Below are 23215 nucleotides of genomic sequence, written 5' to 3' on the forward strand. Positions count from 1 at the left end.
CTGGCTACGTTTCAGGGTCCTATACCATAGACTAATCTAAGGCTGACCCCGGCAAACATAGAGACTGGACAAATCTCACCCTCTGCCTGACACTTTTCAAACAGATTACCTCCTAGCTAGAGAAAGCCAAAGGAAGTAGAGCGTGGAAGATTAGTTCTTCAGTCCCACAGATCAGAGAAGAGAACTGAGGCCCATCTCATCGGTACAATGAGTTTCAAAGTTGGTCCTATTGGGGGGAGAATGAGCCCTTGCCATCTGAGGAGAGGCCTTTTGAAGAAACATGCATTTCTTCTTTAGTCTATGACCAAGAGCATGGGGTCTGTCCAGTTCTACACAGGTGAGAGACAAACATGGGTGAGAAAAAGTCCCCGGAAAGATGCTTACCTAGAGCGCACAGGTCCTTGCTAACCATGGGCCTACAGGGTTTGCAACCATCCCGCTGATCTGGCATACCCTCATAACGACTGGTCCGTGTGGGCTGAGATGCAGGGGAAAAGTAGGAGGACTTGGCATTTGGAAGAGCTGAAAAACACCAGTACAGACGTTAAGACTGAGGCTCCTCTGCTCTCTGCTATGGGCAAAGGGCCCTGAGAATGTGGGACACCTGCCCTCCTATCCATGTCTGCCTCAGCCACCATATTTACTGAGCATTTTTTTCTTCTCCCATCAGCCCACCTCCTACACACATGCTCACCACCTGAGCCCTTCCTACTGTGTCCTCTGGAACCCTTGATACCTGACAATGATCTTTCCTGCATCTTTCCTTTCATTACAGGAGGCTTTTTCCAACTACTTGTCTTAACTTAAAAACTAATTTTTTTCTTCCAAAAACTGTTCTCCCTCTATCCCTCTCACAGGGTGCTCTCTCAAGGTACTACATAGCCCAAGTATCCAGGTTTGGAAGGTGGGATTGGCAACCTCTTCAGTCCCAATTGTGGCATCCAGCTCATTACTGCTCCACCCTCATCTGGATTGCCTTCCTCATACCTTAATGCTGTCAACCTCCAACCTCTCTGTCACTTTCCATTATTCACTAAAGTATCAGAATGCTAGTTTCTAGACCTGCGCTTCATTGCAAGGCCTGCCATCAACTGGAGAGATTTCGGTACCCTTGTAGATAACCCATCCAGCACCCTCATTCAAAGCGTCTTGACTTCCTCAAATCAAAGGGCTTCAGCTTCCATTCTATTTCAGTCACTCCCTCCCAAGCCAGAATCTCATTATCCAGCAAAACTGTTCCACCTGTAAAAAACAAATTGGAAAATACACACACACACACACACACACAGGAACACACACACACAATAATCCTACTTTTTAAATACAGTCTCCAATTTTTGCAGCCTTCTAACTCAGAGATCTGTCTTTTACCTGGCCTTTGACTTCATCTGGATCTCTCAGTCTGTCTCCTCTGCTTTTTCCCTACGATCCACTTCCTTCTGTCTTTAGTCTCTTTTCTATTTAGCTTCAATCCCAGGTCCCACACTTCACCACTCTCTTACCAGTCTCTCCGAGTATTTGATTTCCTTTTCATCACACCCATCTGGCAAAACCCAGTGTGAGCCAACACTCTGCCCCCTTTGTTCTTACACCAAAGCTGCTGAGTCCCGCTGAAATGAATCACATGGGGTATGCTTCCCGTTGCTAGTTTAGTGCCACTAAAAAAGTCAAGATATCAAAATTAAACCGGACCCTCAACACTCCTTGGCAAATGCCTTATTTCTCCCTGGGAATTTCACTCTCCAGTTGTCCATGGAGCTACTGCAAACCCTTTCCTCAAACCCTCTATTCTACCGCTTCTTGTTTCATACTCATTAGCGAATTTTGCTGTCTCTTTCCCTAAAACTATTGAAAACCTGGGGCGCCTGGGTGGCTCAGTCGTTAAGCATCTGCCTTCGGCTCAGGTCACGATCCCAGGGTCCTGGGATCAAGCCCTGCATCGGGCTCCCTGCTCAGCAGGAAGCCTGCTTCTCCCTCCCCCACTCCCCCTGCTTGTGTTCCCTCTCTCGCTGTCTCTCTCTCTGTCAAATAAATAAATGAAATCTTTAAAAAAAAAAAAACTATTGAAAAAAACCTATCAGACAGAAACTCCAAGCTCTTGCCTCTCAGCCTGTGAACTAGAATCGAATCCCACCACCTTTCCTCCTCGTCCTGGCAACAGTGGGACAGTGTCCTAATACTTGTCCTGTTATAGGCTAATCCTTCCACTGCTGCTCTATGGGTCATCTTCTCTTCCTCAAACACCCATTTCAATTAACTACCCTTTTCCCCTCCCCAAAAATGTCAACCCTCTCTGCTGACACTCGCCTACGGGTGTTACAACATCCTCAAATCTCTCCCATTCTGAAATTTTAAAGAGATATAATAAACACACAAAAATCCACCTCAACTCTACAACTTCTATACATATCACTCTCTATTTATTCCCCTTTTCAGCTAAATGTTTATCAAAAGTGTCTATACGCTCACTTCCCACCTCTCTTTCTCTTTAACATTCTGTAATATGGATTCTTTCCCAATCTAAGCCAATGAAATTGCTCTTGATTACATGAACAAGAACTTCTTTGATAAGTAACCCCATCATCCCCTTTCAAGTTTTTACTTTGACTTGTCTGCAGTATCTGATATTGATAATTCCCTTTGTTATATCATAGTTTCCTTTGTTTTGAATATGCACTTTTCTTCCTACTTCATTCCTTTTTTATTCTGGTTTGAGGAATGCTCTGCTACCCATCCCTAGATACTGGGTTTTCTTCAGTGTTTCAATCTCATCCCCCTTTCATCTCACTCTATACCTGCCCCATGAATAATCTCAACTATTCTCCTGATTTTAGTTAGGACCTAGATGTTAAACATTGCCAGATGTGTATCTTTATCCCTGAGCTCTTTTCTGAACACAAGCCCATCTATTTGTTTTCCTACTGGGCATCTTCATGTGCATATTCCATAGGGATCTCGAGTTCAAAATACTCAAAAATAATTGAACATGATACCTTCTAAAATTGCTCTTATACTTTTGTTACTTTATTTAAATAAATGATACCATTATACATGCAGTTGTCTAAACAAAACTCTGGGCTCACCTTGAAGCCTGCCTCTACAACTCACATCACATATTTCCCTCCAGCCACAGAATCCTGCCCAGGAAATTTCTCCACGATTCTAACCTTTAAGCCCCTCATATCTATACTCAAGCCTGCTTGGCTTTCACCGGGGACACCCATTCCCTAACACTCCCAGATCACTCCCATCAGCCATCTGTATAATCATCAACCATTGAATCATCAATAGGATCAGCTTCAGATTTAGACAGTTTGAATACTCAGTGTTTACGTGCACTTTGTTTCAATTGTCCTTGTTTTTTTTTCCCCTGGATTATTTAAAATCTCACTGCCTATGGCATATTTTCTAGTTCCCTAGAAAGGCCCCACACCAGCCAGAAATCCTAGATGTGGAGAGACAGGGGAAAAAATTCAACATCACAGGTTTTTACCTCAAATGATGTGTTTAGATATCCAGAGCCCCTTAATTTACATGCGTTCCAAAGGGGTAAAACTCACCACATCCAAGGTATTGTGGCATCACTGAAGCTGCACCCAACAGAACTGGCCTTGGAACATCCCTACGAGTCAGGGGCCCCTGCACTGGCTTGTTGAGATTCTTGTGGACCGCAATGAAGGCTGTCTGGGAGCTTATGACTCCACAATCAATGCTGATTTTCAGCACATCTTTTTTATCTTTTGCTGGAGTATCCCTGAAGCCCATGTCCTTGGCCCGGAGAAAGGACTTGGCAGCAAGGCGGTGAATGGTGAAGCTAAAAGAGAATCATCCCCATGACTTAGGGAAGAGCACGCATGTGCCAGTTACTCAGGGCCCTCAGAAGTTAGCATTGGCAGAAAGAGGAAAATGCCAGATAAAGGAAGAGATAAGACTTGAATGGGTTAGAAAGGTAAAGTGATTGTAGGGACACAACCGAGCCCCCCAAATTAAGAGAAAGAAACCAACCCTCTCGATGATTGCAGAGAAAGAAAGAAAGAAAGAAAGAAAGAAAGAAAGAAAGAAAGAAAAAAGGAAGGAAGGAAGGAAGAGAGAGAGAGAGAAAGAAAGAAAATAGCAAAGCAAACAAAATTCTCACTTGTCATCGGGCTTGGGTTGTAGAGAAAATGTCACCCTATTCTCCAAATTCTTGCCCTGGAGTGTGTACTTGAGGTAGACTTCTCCTGTCGCCTCTACTGGCTACAAAGTAAAGAGTAGACATGATGTAAGGGAGAGGTCACCAAGAGAAAGTTCACAACTGAGGCCGTTCCCCAACCCAACACATTAAAATGTCTGACTAGGAACCAGGTAGCTCAGGAAATCAGAAACCCGAAATTATGGAGAAGGGGAGTAGACTGGCTCCACCCGGCAAGTGTGATCTCTTGATGAGACTCCATTGGTTTTAAGAAAATTGTCCAGAGTAGAGTTTAGGGAAGTAGCTACTCTGATGAGAGGAACAAACATGAATAGGAACTCACAGGCATGGTCCCACTCAAAAGGGCATAGACGATTAACCTCTGACCCTTATAGAGGACAGTCTGTTCTGGTGAAAGCATTTTAGCAGACAGGCCACGAGGCAAATCCCAGCTCACAGAAATATCCTCTACTGCAGGCTGTAGAGCACGTTTCAGGGCCCTAAGAGCCTGGTGGAGGAAAGAGAACAGAATAAGCACAAAATATAACAATAGCAATAATGACCACTGTTAGCTGAATATTTATTACGCACCAGATTCTACGCAACACAGTATATGCTATGCCTATTCCTTAATACTATCCTAGGACATGGTGAGGGAGGATAAGGTAAAGGATAACATCACCCGAAAAAGAGGAACTTACAAGTAGAAGCAGAGCTAGAAGATGCCTTCCCTTGTGTATACTAACCAAATGGAGTATCAACGTACCACCTGTACCAATCTACCAGACATACTACAATTGTTCCTTCTTGTTTTCTTTGTCTCATGTGCATGGAGGATAGGATATAGCCAACCAGAAGAGTTCCTCAAGCACACATCTAGAATCTCAATCATGACAGTCAAAATTCTCTGTTTCTCTATTTCTGGTCTTAAACACAAAGCCCTAACCTCTTCCAGTATCTTGTCTCTGGGCTTCCAACTAGTAGGACCAGATGCCATTTCTCCAGAAACTACAGTGGGCCCCTTTTACATAAGGTCCAAAGTAGCCCCACTAAGTATGATAGCCCAAGGTGCTATGGATATAAGAATATGAATCCTGGTGCCAAGCTGTTGCTTCTGCCCTTGTGGCCATGTTCCCCCTGCTCCACACTCCTTCTGCATCACCCCTTCTGGACACAGGCCTGTCCCTCACCTTGGACTGCATCCTGTCCTTGCCTGTGATAAATTCTGAAGTGCCACCTGCCACTCGGGCAATGCCTTTTATTAGGCTGGTAGAGGCTCCTTCTCCAATACCAAAGGAGAAACATCTGCAATTACACAAGGATAAGAGCTTAGAGACAGGCACTAAAGCATGAAATTCTAAAATTAATACATATAGTCAAGAATACATAGTCTACTTCCTTGACCAAAAGCATTATAGCTACAATTTGTTGAGCATATTCTATGTTGCAGGAGACCAAATGCCTTAAATTGATGATGCAGTTTAATCATTACAAGACGCCTATGAAGCAGGCTTATGCTTCATTTTACGGGCATGAAACTGAAGCCCAGAGAATATAAGAAATATGTCCAAGATCACACACCAACTAAATGGTAGAGATGACATTCGAATATTAATCTGTCTGATCGTAAGATCCCATATATATATATATATATATATATATATATGTATATTATAGACAGTTCTATTTGGGAAACCAAATTGTGATTAAAAATCTTGGTGCACACGGACTATGGCAGGGGGAGAACTCTCCAGTTAGAACTCTTTCCCACCTTAAGACTGGTCTTGCCAGGGTGGATACGGTTCCAGGACAATGTTAGTCAAGCACTGATGATAGTGTCTATTTTGTCCTAATTCACCACTTCATCACTGTCCAATTAACCCATTCTTTGGATTTATTATTAAAAAAATTGATAAGGATATACTGCTTCTAGAATCAGTACCATATATATATGTATATATTAGGTGAATTAGGACAAAATAGACACTATCATCAGTGCTTGACTAACATTGTACTGGAACCGTATCCACCCTGGCAAGACCAGTTTTAAGGTGGGAAAGAGTTCTAACTGGAGAGTTCTCTCCCTGCCATAGTCCGTGTGCACCAAGATTTTTAATCACAATTTGGTTTCCCAAATAGAACTGCCTATAAGCAGAATGTATTGGTAATACTAATACAAGCATTTTTAGAAGGCATGACAAGGAGACTTCTCATTGTAAATACACTGGAATTTTTGGCTTATGTATCAGTCTCTTTTGAATTAGGTTAGTGTGAGTCATCATCCCCAATTCTAGTGATGTCAGCATCAGGATTATTATTCTAAAATTGAAGGGCTAAGAACTGAACTTCTAATTATGGTAACCTACCTTTGACCATGCCCCCTAGAGACCACAGCCTGCCATCATCTTGATATTATCACCTTCAAATTTCCAACACAATCTTGTAACTGAAGCCTACATTCCTTATGGCTTACTAAAGGGCATTTATGTGTATGTTTAAGTGTTTTATGTATAAAACTAAAGCTAAGAAATATTTATTGATGGCTAACAATACACTTAGAACTTACTTAAGTGCTTCTTGTGGGTGATAATAAGGAATACAATTATAATAATGGCAAAAAATTACATAGCACATATTTTGTGTCAAGCACAGTTCCTAATGCTTTACTTAGGTATACCCTTTGAACCCTCACAGTAAACCCATAAGGTTAAGTACCGCTATTATTCCCATTTTCAAATGAGGAAACTAAGACTTAGGGAGTTTAGTTGATTTATGCAAACAGCCAGCAAGCAGCAGAAGTAGAACTTAAATATATGATTTTGACTTAAAGTAGAATGACATAAGGACCCTCTGCTCACAGCAATGCCAAAAAGTTGTTTCAGCCAGTAGAGAACTGGAAAACCCATATATAATATTCTTAATAATCTTTTTGAAAACATCAAATGGTTACCAAGACAATAGGAATCTATGGGCCAAGACATGGGTGAGGAGGGAGGCAAGAGAGATGAGCCTGGCATCTGGTATCCTGTTACCCCTTAAAGCTAGTGCCAAGTACAAAATGGATGGCTCAAAGCATGAAAAGCCAAGACTTGGACTTTCCAAAGAGAAGGTGCCCTTATAGACACCCCAGGTTTTTATAAAACAACCCTGTAGAACTACAGCCCAGAGGTAGAGGTGAATCTGAAATAAGCCAGCCATCAAATGACTGAAGCCCATTTGACTCTAACTGAACTCAGATTACCTGCTTCTAGTCTAGCAATGCATCAGAAGCAAAGAGTACATCCTTGCAGAGGGAACATAACATCATCTAGAGGCTCAAAGAACTTCTACAACTTTTCACATAAAATATCTGACGTTAATGAAGGAATAGAAAAATCCCCCAATACTGGGAAATTATACACTATTACTTCTGAATAACATAGGTTTTAGAAAATCATAATGGTAATTAGAAAAATCCTCTTAAGTGGATGTCAATGGACACTGACAGATCCAGATTTAAGATTCAGATGTAGATATGCTTAAATTTAAGGATCTAAATACATATATTAGAAAAAGAAAAAGAAGTCTCAAAATCAACTACCTGAGCATCCATCTCCAGAGGTTAGAAAAAGAAGAGCCAATAAACCCAAAGAATTTAAAGGGAAGTGAATATATATGGGGGCGAATTTACAGGGAAATAATAAAGATGGGCGCAAATATTATTGATATAAAAAACTACCATAGAATAGACAGGATTTAAAAACCTCAAAAGCGCTGGTGCTCTGAAAGGATTATTAAAATTGACAAGCATTTAGGACAAGGAAAAAAACAGAGAAGACACAAATAACCAACATCAAGAATGAAAAGGTAATATATCACAGATTCTACAAAATTTAACAACAGCATAAGAAAATACAGCATAATTTTTATGCAAAAAATTTTGAAAATTTAGATAAAATATACAAATGCCCACAAAAAGCAAACATATAGAAGTATGAATAGTTCATTTCAATGAAAGAAATTTAAAAACTTTGCCACCAAAAAAAAAAAGCCTCCTGTCAACTTCTAGTAAACATTTAATAAAGAAAATCTTTCAGATAATAGAAAAATAAATGACTCTTCTCAGCTCATTTTATCATGCTGGCATAACATTGATTTCAAAACCTGACAAGAATATTATAAGAAAATACATGTCGATATTTCTCACAAAAATAGATTTAAAAATCCAAAACAGGTATTTGCCAACTGAATCCAAAAATACATTAAAAAGGTTAATACATCACCACTAATTTGGGTTTATTTCAGAAAGGCAAGGTCTAGTCCTTATAATTCACACTAGTCATTATAATTTTAACACTAGTCATTATAATTCACACATTAAAAGAAAAAAGGATAAAATCATACACTTATCTCAATAGATACATAAAATGCATTCAATATAATTCCACTACCACTCATTGTTTTTGTAAAAAAAAAAAAAAAGAGTAAAGAACTCTCAAAACAGAAATAAAAGTTCCTTAATCTGATAAAGGATATCTACCAAAAAAACCTATAGCCAACAATCACACTTTTTTTTTTTAAGATTTTATTTATTTTGAGAGAGAGAGAGAGAAAGTGAGAGAGGGAACACAAGCAGGGGGAGTGGCAGGCAGAGGGAGAGGGAGAAGCAGGTTCCCCGCTGAGCAGGGGGCCATCCCAGGACCCCGGGATCATGACTTGAGCCAAAGGTAGACACTTAACCCACTGAGCCACCCAGGCGCTCAACAATCACACTTATTGATGCGATGTCGAACATGTCCCCTCTGAGGGCCAAAATAAGATAAGAATGCCAGCTATGACCATATCTATTCAGGTTTGTACTGAAACTCTTTTCCAAGGCAACAGAGAAGGGAAGAAAAATAAATATGTAAGGACTGGAAAGGAAAAAAATAAGGCTAACATTATTTGCAAACACGATTATCCATAGAAAATCTATAAGAATCTGCAAATATACTATTAGAATTAATACTTAAATAAGGCAAAGTCACTGAATAAAAAGTCAATGTAAATTTTAAAAGCTACTAGTACGTGGAAATAAGTGCCTGGTAAACAAAATGTTTCAAAAATACTATTTAAAATAGGGGGAAAAATCACCTAGGGCAAAAATCTAATAAAAAAGGCATGAAGACATCTACACAGAGAATTAGAAAACATTATAGAGAGATTTGGTGTGTACTGTTGGATTAAGGAGATGAGTATATTTACTAATTTTATGGGAAACCAGATTTTTCACCATGGAGGAAAGAAAACACAAATATGGAATAGAAGAAAAAAGAGAAAGAACATTATGTCATTCCCTTGGAAGTAGGGGCATCAGTAAAAAAAAAAAATAAAAAAAAAAATAACATTCACTGGTTCAGTCTGCCAAAAATGCCTACCATCAATAACAGCCCAGTAACAAAGAGTTACACCTAATACTCAAATATAGACTTCTATTTATCATTTTCACTAAAAGAAATGAAGCTTCTTATAGAAATAGCTGGCTACAGGAATGGGAAAGTACAGGTGAGTGAAACTCTTTTTGCAAGAAAGAAAGAAATCTTCAAAAACCAAAGAGACACACAAAAAAGACATAGGAGGAAGTGAAAAGCAGCTTCCACTAGCCAAATCTGGAATTTTGAGACTCTAAATGAAAAATGAAAGTAACAAATCTTAAAAAATTGAAAAATAATTAAAGAATCTAAAAGTATATGTTGATATAACAAAAAGAAGGGAGGGGGGAGGAGGAAGGGAAACTCTTCTTTACAGTAGGATGCCAACTAATCTGGAAAAGTTGACAGAATTTAAAAAGCACTATTTGTAACCACTGACAGTAATAACATTTGGACAATAATCATCAATGAATGCTGAATCTACTGACTAAATATTTGTCGAGAACAGGATGTTTACAAAATTTCAGTTATCTGTCAGATACCAGCTTTAATGAAGTGGTCAAACTTATCACCAGACCCAACATTACTTTTGGAATATTTCTTCCTGAAATATTTAATATTACCCCAAACATGAATTTAAATAGTCAAACAAACATAAATTGAGATTCTACAAAAATAACTAGCTAGTACTCTTTCAAGATATCAGCGTCATGAAAGGTAATGAAAAGCTGAGGATCTCTCCCAGAGTAGAGAAGATTAAAAAAAACATAACAATGAAAATATTTGGTCTTCGATTTCCTCCTGGAACAAAAACAAAGACAAAAATCTATACAGGACATTATTAGAAAACTTGCTGGGGCACCCGGGTGGTTCAATCCATTAAACATCCAGCTCTTGATTTTGGCTCAGGTCAGGATCTCAGGGTCTTTGAGATTGAGCCCTGTGTCAGACTCCTTGCTCAGTGGGGAGTCTGCTTTTCTCCTTCTCCCTCTCCTTCTGCCCCTCCCCCCACTCATGCACTCTCTCCAGCCCCCTCTCTCTCTCTAAAATAAAGAAGAAAATCTTTTTCAAAAATTTCTTTAAAAAAAAAAAAAAGAACACTTGGCAAATATAGCCTGTCTTTAGATAATAATAGTATCATCTTGGGGCGCCTGGGTGGCTCAGTCGTTAAGCATCTGCCTTCAACTCAAGTCATGATCCCAGGGTCCTGGGATCGACCCCGCGTTGGGCTCCCTGCTCAGCGGGAAGCCTGTTTCTCCCTCTCCCACTCCCCCTGCTTGTGTTCCCTCTCTCGATGTTTCTCTCTCTCTGTCAAATAAATAAACAAAATCTTAAAAAAAAAAAGATAATAGTATCACCTCAACATTAAATACCCTGAATTTATTAGTTTTATTGTGGTTATTCATCAGGATGTCCTTGTTCTTAGAAGACGAGTGCATTATTATTTGCATATGAAAAATTACAGTATCTGTGGCTTGCTCTCAAATATTTTAGACCAAAAAAAAAATAGGTGAAGCAAATGTGGGAAAATGTTGACATCTGGTGGAAGACTATATTGTTCTATTCTTACAACTTCTCTATAGGTTTAAATTTTTTAAATAAAATATTGGGAGCACATATTAGAAGAATCAAGAAAGGCCTAAATTTGGGGAGGGTATGTGCTATGGTGAGTGCTGTGAATTGTGTAAGACTGATGAATCACAGACCTGTACCCCTGAAACAAATAATACATTATATGTTAATAAAAAAAAAAGAAAGGCTTAAATAAACGGATGGACATACCATGTAAATACACTAAAATACTCAGTTTGGTAAATACTAAATTCTCCCAAAACTGATCTATAAAATCAATGCAGTTCTCTTTTTTCAAGTGATCTCTATGCCCAACTTGGGGCTCAAACTCACAACCCCAAGATCAAGAGTTACATGCTGTACTGACTGAGCCACCCAGGTGCCCCTAAAGTTAATGCAATTCTAATCGATATCTCAACAGCCTCCTTTTTAGGTAAAAATTGACAAGATAATTCTAAAATACAAATATAAAGAGTCATGAATAGCTGAGACAATCTTGAAAAAAAAAAACAAAGTTGAATACATACTGTATTGGAAATCAATATTTATCAGAAAGCTACGTAAATTTATCTGGTATAATTCTGGCACATGTCTAGATAAATAGACTAATGGAATGGAACAAAGGATCTAGAAATAATCAATACACGTGTAGATGCTTATTTGTGACAAAAATGACACTGTACATCAGGGAGGAAAGGACAAACTTTTCATTAAATGGTACAGGGTCAATTTGATATCAACATGAAGAGATAATGAAAATTGGCCCCTTCCTTCCACAGTGCATAAAAATAAAACCCAGGCAAACTATACATCTAACTATAAAAGAAAAAATGATAAAACTTCTAGAAAATAACAAACAAAAAGAGCTCATGACTTTGGGTAGGGAAAGACTTTTTAACAGGACACAAAAACACTAACTGTAAAGGTAAAGACTAAAAAATTAAACTATATTACAATGACGAAAAACTATTCATAGATATCATTCGGAGAGTGAAAAGAATAGCTATAGAATGGGAAAAAATATATTTCCAGAACATATTAACAAAGCCCTTGTGTCTTGACCACAGATTGAACTAGAGATCAGTAAAAAAAGAAAGCCTAACAGAAAAAAAAATAGGAGAGATTTGAAGGTACATCACAAAACAGGACAGCCAACTGGTTAATAAATATGAAAAGGCACTCAACTCCATCAGTTACCAGAAAAATGCAAATTAAAACCATAATGAGATACCACTTTACACCTACAAAATTAGTTAAGATTTACAAAGACAAACAATGCCAAATTTTGGATAGGAATCTGGGCAACTAGAACCCTCATACAATGCTGGTATGAATTAAATTAGTACGATAACTTGGAAAACTATCTGGCATCCCCAATAAATTCTACAACTATGTCAACACAAAGAAATTTTGTGTGCATATGTATATACATGCACATATACATGAAATAAGTATGTATACATGCCTATGTGTGTATGTGCAAAAAATACATATATAAGAATGCTAGGATATTCACCGAAGAATTATTTTTAGCAGCTAAACCAAAGTCTATCAGCAGAAGAATCAATAAATAAATTATGGCATAATCACCCTATGGAATACTATACACCAATAAAAATTAACCACAGCTCCATGCAAAATACGTATGAATATCAACATACTGCTGAGGGAAAGAAGATACACAGAAACAAAAACATATTGTATGAGCCATTTATTTTTACTTAAAAACAAAAATAAACCATGGTGTTATAAATTAGGAGAGCTATTTCCTTTGGAGAGGAAAAAGTTAGGAGTGATCGAAGTGATAACAGTGATCAGCTGAATACTTATGATTTGTGTAGTTTTGTGTATGTTTTACTTTGATAAAAATGTTTATAGTTTTAAAAACCTGTCTTACTATTTAATTTCTGTTTCCATTCTGGTTTAGAAAGAATAAAGGACAATGACTTTGTGGTGTTACTGATGTTATTTAGGAAATTATCTTCTGGTGGAGAGGGGGGACATGATATAGAAAAGAATTTGTCAGCTCGTAAAACAAATTCTTCAATCACTCTATCCTCCACAAGGAATGTCAACACTGGATTAGAATGTCATGTGGGTTAGACTATAGGTGGCACTACCTGGATCAGTCACCCAGAAATCACATTCTCTACCTACCTGTGCCTCAGCCTGTTTCTCTTGACTTCGTTAATTATATTAAACGTGTCAGTAACTTCTCCATCTGTGAAGACAAAAAGCTGTCGAGGGAAAGAAGACATTCATCAAATCTCTGTGAAGATCATTTTTAAGATACCAGAATTCACCCTTGGAAAAAAATCAACCACTTTGTGGCAGAGACTGATGCCTCCTCAGACCGGCATGAGGGCCCTAATTTTCCATGGTCACTTGCACCACGTTCTCACAAGGTTTGTTGGGCACCTGGGATTTTCCTCACCTCCCCCTTCTCGTCTCATCTAAGGCTTTTGTGGAACTCTGCAAAAGGACCTCCATCACCCACAGCTCACAGCACAGAGCTAAGGAAAAAGAATTCTATCGCATGCTTCTTGTCTTTTTCTCCTTACTATATGAGAGAAGACTCTGAATTATATATCATATTTTAACAAGCCTACAATGAAGCTTGGGGTATGGATTTTTGAACAGAGATTTCATTCCCTCTGTCGCCTCCTATCAGCTCTCTTCCAGTTCCTACCTGAAGTGGGTGGCCCGCAATGGAAGGTTCCCTGTAAATGATCTGGAGTGGTGTCAAGATTTCCGTGCCCCCCAGGTCAGCCTGCATAAGCTTAACTCTCCTCAGTGCCTCCTCCATGGTCTGCTGAGTGTATTGCACACTATTCCTGAGAAAAAAACAAACATGCCCAGTGATGCCCAGTGACATGATAGCGGCTCAACATCATGCAGTACCAAGTCCCTGAATTGAGATGCCCCCACCGTAAACAACGTCACCTGAAATAACCACTGCCAAAGTCAACTGTGGAGTAACCCCCTTCAGCAATCTAGGCCTTTCTTTAAAGTATCTTTTCGGACTCTCAATGGGCTCTCTAGAAACTTACGGAAAGAATGCCTCATAGGAACTTCCAAATCCATAGACATTGAAATAACAGCCTATAGGCAAACTCTTCAGCAGCAAAAGCAGTGTTTCCTGAAGGAAGAGAGTACGGGGAGATGGTGAGAGAGGATCCTCTCAGACACACAGATGCTGCCAATCTAACTCTTGAGAGGGCGGACCTTCACCCACTTCATGAGTCCAGGCCCTCGCAGTCCAAGGCTAGCCTCAGAGTGGTCATGGTAGATGTAGCTCAGATGGGGAACACACCCAAAGTTCCAGATGGGCCCTAATTTAACTCCTGAGATTCATCCCCATTTGTGCATGTAACCAGAAAGAGAGAGGAACTGGTTTTACCTTGGCTGCCTCTATGCGCAGCTGAGATTTATCCTGTTTACTTATGGGGCATTGCATACTTCCTGAGCGGTCCATGAGGAAGACGAATTCTCCGCAGATAACTGGTGACTGAGCTTCTGGGATATTTGGGTAGAAACACACCATTGCAGACGGATCTTTCATGAAACCATCTAGTTAGAAAGGATAAGGACACTGTAATATGAAAAGGAACTCAAGAATACTAAAGACCCTCAAGAATCAATCATAGTGAGTTAGATAGGGAGTTGAGAAAATCCGAATCTAAAACACTGTTCGATCTTCATACTGTGTCTGCTGGCAAAGGGTTTGAGGTGAGTTATAAACCTAAAAGATATAGAAGCAGAAAAGATATGAAAGAGAAAAAAGACGGTAGAGGTTACCAGGCACAAGCCATAATTAAAATATATAGTTGGATGCTCGTTTCCTAGCAGCTAAGTAAATGAGTGAAATGCATGAAGTTAAAATGTTCCAGCATTTGCCAGAAGAATCGAGCTAATTTCTTTGCAGAGACACCCTCCTTTCAAATCAAATCAGTGGGAAATTTATCACATGGGTCCTTATTTAAGTCTTTAATTACACTTTTGAAAACATGATGTTTATGGGGAATTCTTATGTTGACAATTTGTAAGAGCTGAGAGTATAGTGTCATACACACCAAGGAAAGTCCATCTGCTTTGGGTATGAAACATCTCCAGAGCTAGGATGTGTGTTAGACTCTAATAGCATCACCCAAACAATACCACAGAGGAAACCATGGGAGTCTGGCCTTTGTTACCAAGTTGTCAAAGCTTTGATTTTATTTTGAGGAACAAGTGAAAACTGATGCAGGAATTGAAATGTTAGTATTGAGATAGAGATGAAATGAGAATGGCTGGGTTATATCCACTTGTTTTATAGTTCAGAAAATATAAGTTAACAAAGAATGGAATTCCAATATCCTATTTTTATAAAGTGATTCAAGAATGATGAATTTAAATTCTCAGTAGCCTTGGGATTCAGTATGCCTATAGGATGCGGCTCATTTTAATCTCTTAACCCTGGGATAACCCAGTGACCAAACTGGCTTCCAAATAAAACGGGTGCAACTCAGCAAGTATTTGCTTAAACACTGGTTCAAGGATAACTTCTAAAAAATCTAGACCTCTGGATACATGGTGGAAGAGTAGCTTTTTTTAATAGGCAAGATAAATTCCCTTCCATTTTAAGACACAGCTGATTGTAATGCGATTGGGGCTAGACTGGCAAATCAGAAAGGGTGCCATGATGATGAAATAAGTATATATATCTAATGTGTTTAGAACAATGCCAGATACACAAAATGCACTATCTAGGTATTTCTACTATAATTCCTTTGGTGTGGCTCAAGTTATTTTCACCTACATGAGTTTCTGTTTCCTCTTTTTTATTTATTTATTTTTAAAAATTTTACATATTTATTTGACAGAGACACAGCGAGAGAAGGAACACAAGCAGGGGGAGTGGGAGAGGGAGAAGCAGGCTCCCTGCTGAGCAGGGAGCCCCACGCGGGGCTCGATCCCAGGACCCAGGGATCATGACCTAAGCCGAAGGCAGATGCTTAACGACTGAGCCACCCAGGTGCCCCTGCTTCTTCATTTTTAAGTCAGACTTTTCAAGCCCTAGCTCCTCAGCTTGCTAGCCTCAGTTTCTCCATCTGAAGAATCCAAGTAATAATACCTGCCTCAAGATGATTTTAAGGGTTAAGTGATAGCATACATTTAGGGAACTCAACCGAGAGCTTAACTCAGGTTAAACTCTTAATAACAATTTTAGAAAGTTTTTATAATTTTTATATTACTTTTATTAAATTATACATATAATTTTTAAAAAATCATGTTCTTAACATGGTTAAGTACACTCTAAGTTTAAAAAATAGAAATGCTGTATTTTCATCATGTAGTGGTATGCTTCATTTGGCAGAACTCTCAATGGTTTTAGTGAGCCAAGCTGCCAGTTGTTTGCTTCTTTATACGGATGGGAACAGCAAGTCGTCTTGACCAGACAGAATGTCTGGAAAGCCAGATTTGCGTGGCCCTGCTAGAGGGATTCACAAGATCATAAAGGCTACCCCCGATGTCCCCCTCTGGCCTGCAGAGCCCGCCATAGGAACAGATGAGGAATTCGGCCAAGGGCCAAGGGCCAAGGGAACTGCTTGGAAGGACAGGAACTGAGATCTCAACTCATATCTTTTAAGATTCAGGATTATAAAACTTTCTGTGGTGGATTAAAATAATTCTGACTGAAGACCAGACCCCCACTACTGTGGGAGTATTTCATGGACACCCAAGGGGGAACCCACTAAAGGGAAAGGACAGAACCAGTACAAAAGGACTCAACTAACGTACAGACAGAGCATGGAGCTTCACGCAAGAGAAGCTAGAGCAAACCTGGTTGAGGTTGGGAGCCCCTCTAACGGCTTTAGCATGGACAGCTTGCCTGGAGGAAAAATGGTTGAACAAGTGAGGACAAACTAAGGAGCTCTCAGCAGACTTGGCCAAACATTAACAGTGAGAGAGAAGAATGCCCTATGGAGGACCAACTGCAGGAAATTGTCTTCAGATTGGTTGTAGCTACAGAAGTAAGAGCCTAACCCAAGCTAGGGCACTTTGACTATGACTGTCCCCAAACATCCTTCCATTCGACAAATGGGGAAAATGTTTCAGAAGTGGCAGTATCTTTCTAGTTTGGCTTCATGGTCCCTGCAATCCAGGGGCATGGCTGCCCGGGAAAGCCCCAAGAGAGCAACAGACTGACATGGGTGATACTAGTTATAATCATAAAGAAAAGTACACATATAGACAGGAGAATTTAGAAAATATGAGAAATTAAAGAAATTAAGAAACTAAATCTATTAAGAAGCTAAACTTAGTCTTAGAAGTTAAGATACTAGGGCGAGATGAAAAAAAATCTCTGGAGATGGATGATGAGGCATTATCAGATTTGGAAATCTTTGATAGTTTGAGAAGTGAAAATATCACATAGTTATTTTTATTTCATTTTTTCCTACAAATGAATATTTACTTTTTTTGTTGAAGTATAATTAACATACAGTGTCATATTAATTTCAGGGATACAACATAATGATTCAACAACTCTATACATTACTCAGCATTCAGTACAAGAAGTATAGTCACCATCCACCGCCAAATATTATTACAATCTTATTGGCTCTATTCCTTGTGCTCTCCTCTTCATCTCTGTGACTGATTTATTTTGCAACTGAAAATGTATACCTCTTAGTAAAATAGATAATACATAAGGGGATAGAATAGAATAGAAATAGATCAAAGAGATTAAGAGATACAAACTTCCAGTTATTTTTCATCTTAATTTGCACTTGTAGAGACTGATTGTTGTCATTTATGTTTGTAAACTAGTTGTGTTTTCTCTTGTGAATTATTTGTCCATGTCCTTGATCCAATTATGTACTGACCCACTTAAATCTGCCTACAAGACATAATCACGTAGATGGATAATCATTGTATCTCACCATTTTTGCACACCATAATGTAAGCTATTTGAATGTTTTACCCACTACTGGACAGGAGGAAAGAAAAGTGAGGGCAATTTGAAGGTAATTCCAAGACAGGAGTTCCCCTTCAGGTGGTCACTACAAAGGAAGAAAGAGCATACCTGGGTTGTCTTTAGGTTGCCCCATCTCCACAGCAACAGTGGGGGTGTGCACCTCACTGTAGTAAATCAGGAGTTCCACATCTCGATCAAATTTGTGTCCATCAGTCAAGGAAACCTGAGTTAAGAACAAGCAAAAGATCCATATTAGAACTCTCACCATTTGCTGCGTGCGGCTGAGGTCAGGGCTGAGAGCTACAGGCTTCTTCCATGAGGAAGTGTGGTCAGGAGCAGGGACAAGAATGAAGAGAAGGCTTTGGAGAAGAAATGGGGATAAAGAAGGAACAGAGCGGGATTCCCTCTAGTTAATAGGGGAAAGTAAGGACCATTTTGGAAGGACTGAGTGGGGAACAAGATCAGAACCCAAAGAATAGGGGTGCTGGCAATAACAGTGTTTTCTTACGAATTACCTGGGCAGAAGTCTTATCTTCTCCAAGGTATTCAGTAGGACTAAAAGGGCAGTTGGATTGGATCCTCTCAATGCCATGCTGGGAACTGATGGTGGCAAACATGCTGAATGTATAGGGCAGGTCCTCCAAAGGAACTACAGGAGTCTTCATATCAAGGCAACTGTCCTCAAACGATCCTACAAAAAGTGACTTTAATTCTGTTTCCCCTTCCCACGCTTCTTAGCCCCCCCACAACCTTGAGGGGGTTTCCCAACTTACATCACCCACCACAGGGATTTAAAAGGAAAGAATAGTCACCAGAGCCACGGTATCGAGGATTCAAAACAGCTGGGAGCACATAGCGCAGGGCTCCATCTGCTTCCAAGGGCAGCTCCTGCACGGACTTCAGGGTGAGTGCCACCTTTGACCCTGGGTTCAGATTCCCCACATTGCAACAGAAGACGTCCCTGGAGTACTTGTCCTCCTCCAATAGGAAAGCTTGGCGGCGGTTGCTGATGGCACTCTCATAGATGCTGTGGGCCTAAGGAGAACAGAGAAAGAGAGGTGATAGCAAAGGCGGCATGTTTGAATGAAGTGATGAGTAGTACAGGAAACAAAAACTGATGGAGAAGGCCTGTGATCGGTCCTGCCAAGCTCACAGCTATACTTTGAATGCCTCTGATTGATTCCCGCCGCCGCGCCCCCCCCTCGCCGCCCCGCCAATGATTTTAGGAAAATAGCAGCTAGAGGGGAGTAGAAGAAAGCATTCCACATCAGCACTTTTTGTGGAGGAGCATTTGTAGAGATCCTAAGAGTATGCATGAAGGAAATAAGAAGGGGAGAGATAATCTACTCATCCCTAGTACCTTCCTCTTCTCCTGTAATTCTGCTTTAATTTTCTTCCCATCCACCACGGCCTCAAAGCTGTAGACAGCTGAGTCATCATCCATGGGGAACACAAAGAAGGTCTCCAAAGGAACATCTTCCTCATTCTCATAGTTTAAGGTAGCAGACACACCAGCCACAAACTCACGAATGGACAAGGTCACACAGATGCTCTTCAGGGGTACTGGAGATAGACCACAGTTCAAGAGGTGAACAAACTTTAATAGAAGTCTTCCTGCCTGCCAGGCATGGGGCCAGATGCCAAAGATACAGTGGCAAGTAAGGGTCACGAATCAGGCTTACCTGGTTCCTCTTTGCGGGTTAGTAGGCCACCAGGGAGCACCATGGTGATATAGGGCTACTGTGGAAACGACACGTCATGAAAACAGTGATATGTTGGGGATTATTTATTCAAATACCAGACTTTATGTGCTTCTGTCCAGCGTAAGAATATATTCAGAGGATTGATGATGGAGCTGGAAGGAGAAAAAAGCTATAAAGAAGGGGACAAAGATACCAATTGCAAGCCTTCTCCTAAAGGTCAGACCCAAATGGGGAAGCTGTAAGACTCACTAAGTCCCCACTAAACAGGAAGTCCCCCACTAAACAGGAAGTCCCCCACTAAACAGGAAGTCCCCCACTAAACAGGAAGTCCCCCACTAAACAGGAAGTCCCCCACTAAACAGGAAGTCTCTGAAACACCCAAGGCTGGTTCAAATACCAGTTTCACTTTTTCGAAAGTGTATTTAATACAAGGAAATGTTGTTGCTGTTATAATTATTATGGCTGTTAAATAGACCTTGGCTGTTACTTTGGTTCATGCTACCCAGAGACCCGCTTCGTAAGAAACTGCTTGATCCAGAATGGTCCCCTGCAACTTAGATCATTTATCTTGTGACTTTTCTTTTGGGGCTCATAATTGAAATCACTGTTTGTTTCCTCTGTCCAAGATATTCTAATATACATATATAAATATCATATATGCAACATGTCCTCGATTTTAAATCATGTCATCCTACCTGTATCTTCCAAATTTTATTATAATCTTAGACAACCACCTCATGTGATATGGCAACAAGGAGGTAAATTTATATACCTAGACTATGATTTACATTATGATTCTTTTATCCAGAGAATTAGCAGGTGGGTCTGGTCCTAGTCATTGGCCCTAACAGCCCTCGAAGCTGCCCTCCGACCACCCTGAACAGAATCACTTGTGACCTTGCCTCCCCCTGTTCTGTCAAGGGTGACATGAGCTGCAATCTCCAGCACCAGTTAGGGGACATGTCACTGAAAATACAACTTAAGGAACTAAAACAGAAATGCCTGGTGCACAAAGAATGCTGAAGGAGAGTGAAACTAATGTGCTTATCCAGAGTCCCAGGACAGATGAGTCATGGGGAAGCCCAAGCTTCACTCAGGAACTCAGAGTCCAGAAAAACATGTAGGCTCTTGAGAAAGGCAACTTTCCTTCCTAGAACAACCCCCCTCAAGGATCCTGAAGATTCTGGCAGAAATACTTCTAGGCCCTTTATGCTCATCCCAATCACCATTTAAACCTCACACCCTACCCCCATCCAGAGCAATGTCCATGTGCCTCATCTGTCTGATAGCATTGGTGCTTCTTGCACATCGTGTCCCATCTCCACAAATCAGCACCAATACATCAGGCTTTTGGTTCCATGTTTGTTATTTTGCAGAACTGGATAAAAACTGCGGGTGACTAAATGGCTCGCAATTGATAGAAACACAGAGGGAAGTAGCAGCTGTAGGAAGAGGACAGAATGCTCAGGAAAAGGGTTATCCTGCAGATGCTTGACTGGGGTCAGGTCTCTGGTGCAACAGGCTGGCGCTGGGGAAGGAAGAATGTTTAGTAACATCAGTAGGAAGCTTAAAGCAGGAGAAGGACCCAGGATACAGGTGTACAACAGCTGAAGAAACCCGACAGGCAAGCAAAGCTCTAAGGCTTGGCAGTACTCACCAAGGGTGGCTTTAGGTGAAAAGACAGAGCAGAGAGGTGTCTCCTACAAAAATAAACAGCCTTATGCCCTCAGAACAAATCCCTCTCTGAGGAAAATTTGTTCTTCTGCAGCTTCTCCCCCACCATTTCAGAAATGCACCTAGCAACAGGTAGGCAAAGACTGACCACAGCAGCTGACCAAGGTCAAAGCCAATACGAGGCAGCTGGGAACATGGCGGGGGGGGGGGGGGGGGAGTGCTCCCTGAGCCGGGGGCTGCGTGTTAAGGTGGACCCTCAGAAATCCAGGAATCCCGGCACCTTGCGGTTCAGCACCCGCCAGGGAGAGGGAGGAGCCGGCGAGCTCTGGCGCAGCGAGCCACACCCCTGCAGCCTGTTGCAGGAAACCTGAAAACTCGTGATCCAGACCAAGAGGCGATTTGAATGCGGAGTGGGGCTTACGTAGATTTACTCTTTAAAGTTTCAGTTCTAGATTTGCAGTGTTCAAGCATTAACAGAAGGGATCAGAGTCGGCCCCTTGAATATCTCTATATGAAAAGGGTTAGGGGCTGCAATCTGGCTGCGGTCGCGAGTGGGGGAGGTTTTAAACTCCATTTCCACAGCATAAAATCAGATAAAATTGAGAAAACATCAATTTTCTACAAGAAAGAAAGAAAAGTAAAATAAAAGAGAAGGAAAGTTTAAAAAAAAAAAAAAAAGGACCTTGAGAGGATCAGGGATGCCTAATCCCTTATCCAGCCCCCATAAGACTCCCCCTAAACAGCCAAACCTGCAGAAAACTCCCAGGGACCTAACATCAGAACTCAATACCCCACCCCCTTGGGCTTGCAGTTAAAACAAGCCCCTGCATATTTGGCGATGGGGAAAGAACGGGTCTCAGCCATCAGGGTGAAGGGGTGGGATCCAGCCCCAGCGAGGCCTGCCAGTCCCCTACCTTCTCCCGCAGTCTGAGAGCTCTGAGTCACAGCCAGGAGGAAACAGCTGCGGTTCAAAATTTCTGAGGAGACCTGCCCCTTCTAGGGACCGGTTATAAAGTAGCAACTATTTGATTAAGGGATCAAGGGAAAATTCTTCAACCCTAGAATGTTTGCTTGTTTTCCTTTTTTATTTTTTAAATTTTATTTTATAATGTTATGTTAGTCACCATACAGTACATCATTAGTTTTTGATGTGGTGTTCCATGATTCGTTGTTTGTTTTCCTTTGCCTAGTCTCAGTGAGGGAACCATCAGAGGATAGGCAAAGGGAAGAGATTTTTTTTTTAACCAGTGAAATGCTTGAACATCAACAATCACATCCTATTTCTGTAACAGACTTAATTATCAAAGGCTTACTGTGCACTGGGCCCTGCTAATAATACTGTGTGGTAGAACGTGAACTTTATGGACATTATATCATTGACTCTTCATCTCTAATTTGAGTCATTTGTCCCAAGAGTGCATCCTTCCTAACATCATGGGGGAGAAGGGTTTGAAGGGGAGGGGGGTGGCGAGGAAACAGGGCAATGCTCACAGGGACCAAGGCTTCCAGTCATGGGTGGTTTATGGGTTTTTCATCAGGATCATAAAATTAAGGTGTTTGGTTTTGTTTTTGGGGGAGGGGGTTTGTTTTTTGTTTGTTGGGTTTTTTGATAGTGGGGATAACAATGTAAGTAAGTGAGAACACCTATGCTCATTTTCCTGGCTAAAAGACGCTAGAAGGGATCAAGTTTCTTATGTCTTCTTTATTTCAGAACGATGTTAAATCTGACAAAGAAAGAATCATA

At 40.5% G+C, this 23215-nt stretch overlaps 1 protein-coding gene across 3 annotated transcripts in view; it reads right to left on the reverse strand.

Annotated features, from left to right (window-relative positions):
* The window catches only part of VWA5A (von Willebrand factor A domain containing 5A), a 36889-nt gene extending 14466 nt beyond the window's left edge, over nucleotides 1-22423 (reverse strand). Inside the window, exons 1-16 of one of the 3 annotated variants that reach the window (XM_028125985.2) lie at nucleotides 22386-22414; nucleotides 21455-21497; nucleotides 19777-19834; nucleotides 19455-19657; nucleotides 18907-19129; nucleotides 18610-18785; nucleotides 18203-18317; nucleotides 14534-14703; nucleotides 14184-14272; nucleotides 13823-13967; nucleotides 13291-13370; nucleotides 5362-5476; nucleotides 4515-4679; nucleotides 4136-4236; nucleotides 3561-3814; nucleotides 385-522 (exon numbers count right to left, since the gene is read on the reverse strand). In XM_028125985.2, coding sequence (XP_027981786.1) covers nucleotides 385-522; nucleotides 3561-3814; nucleotides 4136-4236; nucleotides 4515-4679; nucleotides 5362-5476; nucleotides 13291-13370; nucleotides 13823-13967; nucleotides 14184-14272; nucleotides 14534-14703; nucleotides 18203-18317; nucleotides 18610-18785; nucleotides 18907-19129; nucleotides 19455-19657; nucleotides 19777-19819 — 2017 coding nt within the window. In that variant the 5' untranslated portion in view covers nucleotides 19820-19834; nucleotides 21455-21497; nucleotides 22386-22414. Of the gene's footprint in view, nucleotides 1-384; nucleotides 523-3560; nucleotides 3815-4135; nucleotides 4237-4514; nucleotides 4680-5361; nucleotides 5477-13290; nucleotides 13371-13822; nucleotides 13968-14183; nucleotides 14273-14533; nucleotides 14704-18202; nucleotides 18318-18609; nucleotides 18786-18906; nucleotides 19130-19454; nucleotides 19658-19776; nucleotides 19950-21454; nucleotides 21498-22385 lie in introns of all 3 variants that reach the window. The other 2 variants (XM_028125984.2, XM_028125983.2) reach the window with 2 other exon arrangements.
* Between the last annotated feature and the right edge of the window lie 792 nt (nucleotides 22424-23215).

Source organism: Eumetopias jubatus, unplaced genomic scaffold (genome assembly GCF_037043125.1).
Source record: "Eumetopias jubatus isolate StellerSeaLion01/CBP00866 unplaced genomic scaffold, mEumJub1_p1.0 scaffold_13, whole genome shotgun sequence".
NCBI classification, from domain to species: Eukaryota; Metazoa; Chordata; class Mammalia; order Carnivora; family Otariidae; genus Eumetopias; species Eumetopias jubatus.